At 50.9% G+C, this 9,246-nt stretch overlaps 4 protein-coding genes across 4 annotated transcripts; 2 read left to right on the plus strand and 2 right to left on the minus strand.

Moving 5' to 3' along the window:
- Positions 1-285: 285 nt before the first annotated feature.
- On the plus strand, positions 286-747 carry GUITHDRAFT_149405 (hypothetical protein; the record flags this gene model as incomplete). Its single annotated transcript, XM_005818195.1, has 1 exon — positions 286-747. The coding sequence occupies one exon, from the start codon at positions 286-288 to the stop codon at positions 745-747; it is 462 nt and encodes a 153-aa protein (XP_005818252.1).
- A 2,130-nt stretch (positions 748-2,877) lies between these two features.
- Positions 2,878-4,140, minus strand: GUITHDRAFT_83268 (hypothetical protein; the record flags this gene model as incomplete). The annotated part of the gene is made up of 1 exon (XM_005818196.1): positions 2,878-4,140. A coding segment is annotated over one exon (1,263 nt), but the record flags the coding sequence as incomplete, so codon positions are not given.
- Positions 4,141-6,038: 1,898 nt separating this feature from the next.
- GUITHDRAFT_122525 (hypothetical protein) lies at positions 6,039-7,715 on the plus strand (the record flags this gene model as incomplete). Its single annotated transcript, XM_005818197.1, has 1 exon — positions 6,039-7,715. One exon carries the CDS (start codon positions 6,039-6,041, stop codon positions 7,713-7,715), a length of 1,677 nt encoding a protein of 558 aa, XP_005818254.1.
- Positions 7,716-8,416: 701 nt separating this feature from the next.
- Positions 8,417-9,107, minus strand: GUITHDRAFT_122526 (hypothetical protein; the record flags this gene model as incomplete). Its single annotated transcript, XM_005818198.1, has 5 exons — positions 8,417-8,479; positions 8,532-8,572; positions 8,623-8,656; positions 8,708-8,748; positions 8,990-9,107. The coding sequence occupies 5 exons, from the start codon at positions 9,105-9,107 to the stop codon at positions 8,417-8,419; spliced, it is 297 nt and encodes a 98-aa protein (XP_005818255.1).
- Positions 9,108-9,246: the final 139 nt, after the last annotated feature.

Here is a 9,246-nt window from a genome sequence, read left to right on the forward strand (position 1 = left end):
TTGCTCGTACCCAAAAGGTCTCCGATAGAGTGAGGATCGAGGGCGATAAGGGAGAGAAGAGGAGGAAGAGGAGGAGGAGGAGGAGGAGGAGGGGCAGGAAAGAAGAAGAAATGAAATCAGAGGCTATGATTGTGTGAAGGATGCATTAGCAGAAGAAACATGTTGATGGAGATGCGAAGATGAATATCAAAGACAGGGTGATTATTCGGCAGCATATAGTTGGAAGGATTATGAAAGAGGAGGATCATTTCGTTTTCTCGACTTACGTTCTCTTGTTGCTTGCAGATGTCGCCAATCAGAGATAGATCCTTCACTGAATTCGAACTTCGAAGGCTCAGGGAAATGCAGGAGATCACATACGGCAATTTTTCCATCAGCAGACACCGCACCGTCGGCCCATCGTTCATGTCCTCCAAGAACTGGAATCACAGCAAGATGCAGGATGTGACCTGTCCAGACTTCACGACGATGTTGGACAAGCCCACAGGGACGACCAACATCGCAGACAGGACGTACAGGAGGCCTGATCAGGGGCAGTGGAAGCATCAGCACAGCAGCGGGGTATACAACATGGAGCGGAGCAAGGCGGTGTATGCTGCTGTGAGGCAGAGGTATGAGGAGTGCCATGACAAGAGGAAAGTCGCGTGGTATGAGGGAGAGGAGAGGGTCGGGTGCCACAGGCCCGAGGGAGGAGCAGAGCAGCCGATCTGTCGGGATGAGAGGGGAGAGTTTGCAACCGACGTCTGAAGGGGACGGAGGAGTTGAAGCACTTCGAGAAAATGGTGACACGGGCAAGGACGCTGAAGCAAAGGAGGGAGGAGGAGGAGGGGAGGAGAAGGGAGGAGGAAGGGAGGAGGAGAGCTGAGGTGGTGGAAGAGAGCGATCATGAGCTCGGGGAGATCTTCGCATGGAAGTCTGTTGAAAAGTCGTGGAGTGAGGCAACGAGAGTACGCAAGACTGATGGTGAGATGAGAGTCGATGGGAGATGTGCTTGTTGTGGATGTCGATTTCGGCTGATGTCAAGGCCTTTGCTTTCTAATGTGCTATTTGTCTGCTGTGATCTGACTGTTTTTTGTTGTTGCGATGTTCTGCTGAGCATGTAATACTGGTGATGAAAGTGTCAGTGATGATGGAGATGATGATGGAGATGATGATGATGATGGAGATGATGATGATGATGATGATGATGATGATGATGGAGATGATGATGATGATGGAGATGATGATGATGATGGAGATGATGATGATGATGGAGATGATGATGATGGAGATGGAGAGTGGTGATGATGATGGATGATGATGATAATGATAATGATGAGGATAGTTGTTGTTGTTGTTGTTGTTGTTGTTGTTGTTGATGATGATGATGATGATGATGACGACGACGACGACGACGACGACGACGACGATGGAGATGGAGATGGAGATGGAGATGATGATGATGATGATGATGATGATGATGATGATGATGATGATGATCAGGAGGAGGGAGGAGGAGGGAGGAGGAGGAAGGTGTTGACATGACTTTGTTCAAAGGTGCTGGGGATGGCAAAGACGGAACAAACCATCGGAATAAGATGTCGCTCATACTTGTTCACTTTCCAACGCGCGATGAATGGTTGTACGGCGAATACATGTCCCCAACAAAAATGTGAAGATGTAGATGTCGACAATGTGTTACAACATTCAACTTTCATTCATTAGTTGACGATGAACATGTACAAGATGAAAATAAATGGACGATGCAATTTGGTACAAGGCAAGGACCCTTCAGAAGGAGTAATACTTGAGGACTTCAGTTGGCAGAGTGGAGGAATCGACGGAGGCCTGTTTGGGAGAGGAAACCAAAGGGTCAGACGATGACGACGTATGAGAAGGAGGTGTAACAGCAGAGGATAGAGATATCAAGTAGAGATGCAAAGGAAAGGTGTGTTGAAGAAAGCTCGAGTCACACACAACAACATGCGATGATGGACTCGACACTGTTGGAACAGTGACATTGTACACAACAGCACGAGACGTGATAGGCGTGATAGCTGAGTGAGCAGTAGAATGTCGCGAAGAATGGGAAGGAGCATTAAAACGGAGTATGAATGTGGGAGGAGGTGACAAGACTGAACATTGGAGAGAGCAAGGCAGAGAAGTTGCAAGGAGAGAAAAGCAAGAGGGTTGACAACAAAAGCAGCACAGGATCGTGATGACGAACGACCAGCAATAGGGGAGGAAGGAGGAGAGGAGGAAAGGAGAGGAGGAGGTTCTAAATCACGTCACCTGTAGCTTCTCGAGTTTGTGGGATATTTCCTTGAGAGCAGCCGAGACGTCTGAAGGTGCGAAATAAGGAGAAGACAACTTGGCGCTGGAATGCAGAGACGCCTCCTCCTGCTCTGGTATGATGAGCCCGTTGCAACCATCCAGAGGTTTGAGGACTGAAGAGCGCTTCTTGAGAGGTGAAGGAGGCGACACCCTGCCAGACGCGCTCCTGAGTAAGTTCCTGTGAGTCCTCTCCTCCTCCCTCGCCTCCTCCGAGTTCGATTCCAGGAAGTTGGCACAGATAATTGTATCCTTCTTCAGCCGGGGGTCCGCGCATCTCTTCAACGACCTCGCCCTCATCTGTACCTGCACGTCGAAGGCCTGCTCCTTGAGCAGCCTCGCCTTGGACAGCTCGGTCAGGCTGATGTAGATGTCGGGGTAGAGCGGCTTGATGATCTTGAGGACATCCTCCTTCCTTAGCTCCAACAGCTCAGTCTTCTTCGTCGCAATCACTGACGTCATGCGGAACACAGGGTGTTCTTGCAGGATCGCCGACTCTCCGATGCAATCTCCCCGCACGAAGGTATCGATCACCTTCTCTGTTCCCTTCATTCGCGCCTGTATCGCCTGAGCTTCGCCCTCAATGACAAAGTACATCTCCTCGCCTACATCGAGGGCGTGGTAGAGATACTCGGCCTCCAGCAGCAGGACAGGTCGGAGGAGCATGAACATGTGAGTTCGGAGCTCCGGGTCCATGTTGTTGAAGAAGGGGATCATCCAGGCACTGTTCTCATACATGTGCTGCATGATGGAGTTCCGCAGATGTCTTGGGAGCATGTGCAGAAGGTCGTGCGTGTAGATCTGGGGAGATCGAGCGGACGAGTACGACAGGTGACGTTTGACCCGTTTCTGCAGCCAAAGAGGCACATTCTTGTACTGCATGAAGTCGCTGAGAGCATGGAGGGAGTTCCTCAGCTCCGCGTCCATTTGGTTTCCCTGCTGCGCAATCTCCCCGATGCTTCCAATGACAAAGGCGAAGATAACGGCTCCAAACAGAGTCAAGAGCGTAGAGAACAGCCTCTCGTAGTCGTTAGCGGGGGTTATGTCCCCAAACCCAACCGTGGCCAGGCCGATGATGGTGAAGTACACTGAGACCAGGTACTGAGAAGCAACTGATCCGTCGAGGTACAATTCACGGTCGTACTTGTACATCCAGTTGACCGGCAGACAGATCAAACCGATCGCCTCAAGCTCAGCATGGGAGGAGTAAGCGCATTGGCATCCGTAGCTTACCGGGTAACCCTGAAGCTCAGCTTCATCCGGATTCTCCCACCTTCCACAGTCAGCGACCTCAATAGTAATCTTCCAGAAGCAGCCCATGATATGCGCACACATCAGCAGTCCGATGATCAGTTTAAACAGGCGGAGGAAGTTGCTCAGCGATGGACTTGCACTAAGTCCCTCCCACTTCTTCAGCACTCTCATGAACCTCAGCAACCTTGCAAGCTTGATGAAACGAACAGTCTTGAGCGTCCGAACAAACGACAGATTTTGCTGTCCGTCAAGGATCAAGCACAGTAACCTATCGAAAGGGATCGATGACAGCAAATCGACCAGGAACCAAGACTGTACGTAACGCTTAGCAATCATGCCATGGTCATCTACCAACTCTTCCTCTCCTTTGGGAGCTATCAAGTAAGCAGTGTTGAACGAGACGAACATGTCTGTACAGAAGATCAGGTCTACTGCCAGGTTGCAAGAATCCAGAGCATTCAGGGCACAGTTGCTGTCATCAGTCAAGAACGCAAGGTGCAAGGGGATTTCGAACAGCGTGTATATCAGCAGCGTCATTGTTACAATATCCCAGAACACCTGTTTGCAACAGATCATTTGTTATGAAACGACCAAAATCCGAAACCATACTCGGAATTTTCCATCAGGCAGGAAGATGTATTTCCTTCTTGATTGCTTCCTTTTCAGCTTTATCTTCTGTCGAGCTCGTTCGAGACTAATGTAAAGAGCCTCAACCACGCGCTTTGGCCTTCCATAAGCAAGTAGTCAAGTCACTGCAAATCAACCACCAGGTTCAACTTACAGTCTCGTCGACCCAACCTCAAAGTACTTGTCATCCTTAAGAGAGATAGACGATCCAAACCTCTCCGGCAGAACTTTTCTCGAGTTCAGAGAAGACCAATTCAGGATCTTGGAGATGGTGTTGTGGGAAATAGACTTCTGTGATTTGAGCATGGCAAACCTTTCGTCTTATCTTGATCGTAAATCCATAGCTGCTGCAACGCACGAAATTAATCATTAACTCCGCCATCCTCTGCATCCCCATGGTCTCATTCATTATCCTTGTCCTTCGCAAGGGATTACAGCAAGGCACTTTCCTCCCGTGTTGCAGGTTTTCATAATCGTACGACTGACCTCCTTACAGAACTCCATCGAGTGCTTTATCGGCTCGAATCCTGGTGCTGCCGCTACTGCTTACCCGATGCTCCTGACCCTGATCTTGATCCTGATCCTGATCATGTCTCGCCCTCACCATGCCCATTACCTGCTAGCGTTATCCTGACGCTCCTGTCGACCAAGTGTCTCTTTCCTTTGTCACTCTCAACGAATCTGACCCTTCACCAGTGGAGCTCTTTCTCTGTTTCTTCCCTTCTTCTTCTCATGTCCCTCCCTTTCCCCTCCTCCTCTCATCTCTTCCTCCTCTTCGTCCTCGCCCTCCTCGCCCCCTTCGTCCTCGCCCTCTTCCCCATCCCTCATAATTTCGGTTTCACGGTCAGTACCTTCGTGATCACCCCACCCCTTCCAAACCAATTTCAACTACCCCTGATTTTGTCACTAGCACCCCTCACCCCTGATTTTCCTCAGAAGTACCCCACCATTTCCCCATCATTGGGCTACTTTACATAATTTCAAGATCCCCCTCCCCATGATGTTGATGACCCCTATTAACTTCAGTGATCGCTCATTCGATCACCCTACCCCCTCCCATAGCACATTTATCAGGAAATTCACCCTGCCCCTATCCACAAAACTGGACATAATGATCCCTCCTGAAATCACCCTACCCCCTCCATTCCAAGATTCCCCAACATTGAGGCGTCTGGGGGCATAAGGGGGATATCCTTTCTCGCACAGATCCCCATGGGGTGGGGTACTGAATCCGTTATGGGGTGGGGTAGGAAATGAAATACGACCACTAGGAAACAGGTGTGTGTACGAGGGAGGGGTAGGGGTACAGTAGCCACGGGAGGTACCATCCTCGGCGAACAGAAAGTGAGACAAATGGAGGGGTGGTAACCACCCCCTCAATGACTGCATAAAAAAAGGAACCCCTACCTACCTCAACATTTCATTCTTATACCACCCCTACTTCATGCTGTGTGTACACTTCTGGTCGGACCCCCAATTTCTCCGAAAAAAAAAACACACCACTACCCCAGTACCCCACCCCACCCTTAGACTTATCCTACCCCTGCAATACAAAAATGGACCTAGTCACGAACTGTATTTTAAATAAGGTTCGCAGGATATCAGATGAGATTTCTGTAGCACGTTGCGTTTCCGTTGAAAATGTGACTTCGAAGTGAAAAACCCCCATGGGCGGAAAGAAAGATGAAGGGAGGGGGGGGGGGGCGAGAGCGAAGTAGAAGGGAGGGAGAGGAGAAGACAAGGGAGGTGAAGTGATCCAGGAGCTCCTAGAACAGAAGGAGGTGAAGTGAACTTGTCTGACAGTCCTGGTCTTGAGATCACAAACATGGTTGCATGAACTTTAAGTCATGGATGACTTCTATGCCTTGCTGGCTCGTTCAGCGGACGAGAACGGGACTGTGAAGATAGATGCTCTGAGGAATGTGATGCTGCATGAGAAGCAAGAGCAGGACGGCATCCAAAAGAGCTTGCAAACCTTGAATCCGAATCAAGCTGCATCGAAACGCCCCAGGAATGAAAGCAAGCGACCGCAAACAGCGTCGTCTCACATATCGAGGCATGGGTCTCTCCTCCTGAAACTTGCTTCCGGGCCACGCCCAACGTCTGCTGTGCAAGGGAGGAAGAAGACAGAGCTTCATTGCAACATCAACAACCTCGCCGTACCGTTGATTGTCCCTCCGAAACAAGAGCAGGCAAAGATCGCAAGCGAGGACGCCAAGATTGATAGCAAGCCGGCAACGGGGCCCAGCAAACCCTCAGCAGTACAGACTGTACCGACAACAGTCCTGCTGTGCCGACCTCCCTCAAACCCGAAACCAGCGATGCATGTCTCCAATGTGGCCTCCAGGACTCCCCGAGCTCCAAATGAAGGAGAAGGAGGTCAGCAAGGACAGGAGCGCAGCTTCTTCCCTAGCATGCCCATGAGCGATAAGGTGATTCATCAGCAGAGGATGAGGAGGGAGTGGGCAGAGTCGTCAGGAGCCAACGGAGGCCTGATGGTTGGGGGGATCAGATATGGTTCTTCAAACCCACCGAAAGGCTCGCGGGGGGGGAGTACTCATCAGAGCCCTGTCATACAGAGCCCCAAGGATTCGTTGCCGCCTCCTGTTTCTGAGAACTCTTCCTTGGACTCCTGCGGGTACAGCAAGGCGTCAGCTCGGGAGGAGCAGAGTCGAGAGCTGGAGAGCGTCAGTCCTGAAAGGACCCCGTCGGTGTCTCCGGTGGAGGTGAAGCACAGTGAGTGGGTAATGGAGTCTCATCAAGAGTTTTCCCGAGATGAGCCCCTCCATGACTCGTCCAGGTTGCTGGTAGCAGCCGTGAAGGCGATCAGGGAGCGGGACGTTGCAAGGGCCCAGGTGGAGCAGCTTGAGGCGAAGGTGGCTTCGTTGCAGCAGCAGCTGTCGGAGGCAGAGCAGGTGAACTACCGGAATCAGGTCTCTGTGAGCATGCAGAAGCAAGACTTCATCAGGCGAACGGAGTCGCTGAGCTCGGAGCTGTACGATGCCAAGTCAAGCGTGTCGGAGCTGACGTGGAAGCTGAATGTGGCGTATCGTCAGATGGAGTCGGAAGCAAGGTTCCCTCCAGGAGAGGAGAGGGCGCAGTACCGGCACTTCATCATGAAATGGATGTCGAGCAGAGAGAACGCTGCGTTCTCGTCCTGGAGCGAGCTGACCTACGATCTGATTCTGATGAGGAGGTTTGTGAAGAGGCTTATGAACAGGAAGCTTGCAAAATGCTTCGACAACTTTGTGATTGCGACGAGGTTCGTCCAAGAGTTCGACCTGAGGGATCGATTCATCCGAGAGCACGAGGACAGGTCTAATGAGCTGGAGCAAGAGTGGAGGAGGATGGAGCGAGAGAGGGAGGAGCTTCGGAGGAGGAAGGAGAAAGCGGATGAGGAAATAAGCCTTAGGACGAAAGACGGGCGGAGTTTCGACCTGCCCGTCCTCCTTTCGGAAATTCGAGTGTTGACGTTGGAAAATCTCAACTTGAGGAAGAGGCTGGGGGGATTGGAAGGTGAATAAATGATGTATGTTGTACGCGGGTTGTATGAAGGAGGAACGACACGGTACAAGAAGCACGAAGTGAGATGTAGGAGGAGGAGGAGGAGGAGGAGGATTGTCATCAGAGAAGAAAGTTTGACGATTCAGGAGGTGTGACCAAGTATCAAGCCTTTCCGTTATTCCCCAGACATACAACGGCACACAAGATGACGAACTTGTACAGATTTTCGTCACGTCCGACGTTGCAGAAAGAAATGATTTGATTTGAGTGTGAATGCTCAAAGGTCGAGATAAGGCTTTGGACGGCTGCACTAGAGGAAAACATGAGAGACTAGGAAAGAAAGGTCGGAGAAGACAAGTGAACGCTGAGAGTTGAGAAGAGGGAGAGAGAAAACAGAGGGAAAAGAGAGAAGCTAGGGGAAGTTAGAGGAAAGGAGAGGAGGGAGAGGAGGGAGAGGAGGGAGAGGAGGGAGTAAAGGAAGGTTTTTTTCAAGATCGAAGACTCAAATTGCGAGACAAAGAGATTTCAAAGTTTTAATTCACACCCTGACACTGCTGCATGACTGCGAGTATAACTACCAGTATGAGAAGAGAAGCGGCCCTCCATCTCTTGTATATCTTCACCTGGAAATCCTCTTCGTCCTCCTCCTCTCTTTTTTTGCTTTCTCTTCCACTCCCTCCCTCACTCCCTTTCCTCCTCCTCCTCCTCCTCTTCTTTCCTTTCACCAACATGATCGGAGACTCGTGACGCCAGTCTGTCGCCTGCTCTCTTCTTGCTGGTTGTCCTGAGCAGGACAAGAACAAGTCAGACGAGGCGGCACCGCAAGCATGATCGACCCATGGCATGTTGGGCAACTCAAGCTTGGGCAGGGAGAGGCCTGGATAGCAGCAATCAGGTTACTGTGAGGAAGAGCTCTCACCAAGTTACCTATCTCAACTTTCTCCTCCTCCTTGTGCTTGTCCTGCCATTCAGGTCTTATCCTCCCCCTCCTCCTGCCACACAAGGTTTTTACCCATGGCATGTGCGGCAGCTCAAACGTCGCATGCTCCGAGCCTGAATTGGTTCAACTTCAGCGGAAAGTATATGACTCTTTATGGAGGAAAGAAGGAGACGCAGGAAGGGACAGGGGAGGAGAAGAAAGAGGAGGGGAGGAAAAGGAGGCAGGGACAGGGAAGGAGAAGCAGGAGGCGGAGGAGGAGGGAAGGGGAGGAGGCAGGAGGAGACCTGGTGGGGCAGGAGAAGCTCCTCCGTCGATCTCCTTCTTTTCTGACCCCTGTGAGTCTACTTGTCAAACCCTCCTCCCTCTTCCTCCCTCTTCCTCCCTCTCCCTTCTTCTTTTCCTTCTCCTTGCTCTCAAGAAAGTCACACACCCAAGGCATGCTTGGCATCTCAAACTTGGGTATTTCCGGCATTGTGATCTTCAGCTTGACTTCAGTCAGCAACAACAACCTTCTTTTCTTCACACCATCTACCTGCTTTTGTTCCGAAACCTGAAAGATAAAGCATCAAAATGTAGAAAGAGAGCTATCAGGAGAGAGAGAGAGAGAGAGA

Source organism: Guillardia theta (genome assembly GCF_000315625.1).
Source record: "Guillardia theta CCMP2712 unplaced genomic scaffold GUITHscaffold_353, whole genome shotgun sequence".
In the NCBI taxonomy this organism is placed as follows: domain Eukaryota; class Cryptophyceae; order Pyrenomonadales; family Geminigeraceae; genus Guillardia; species Guillardia theta.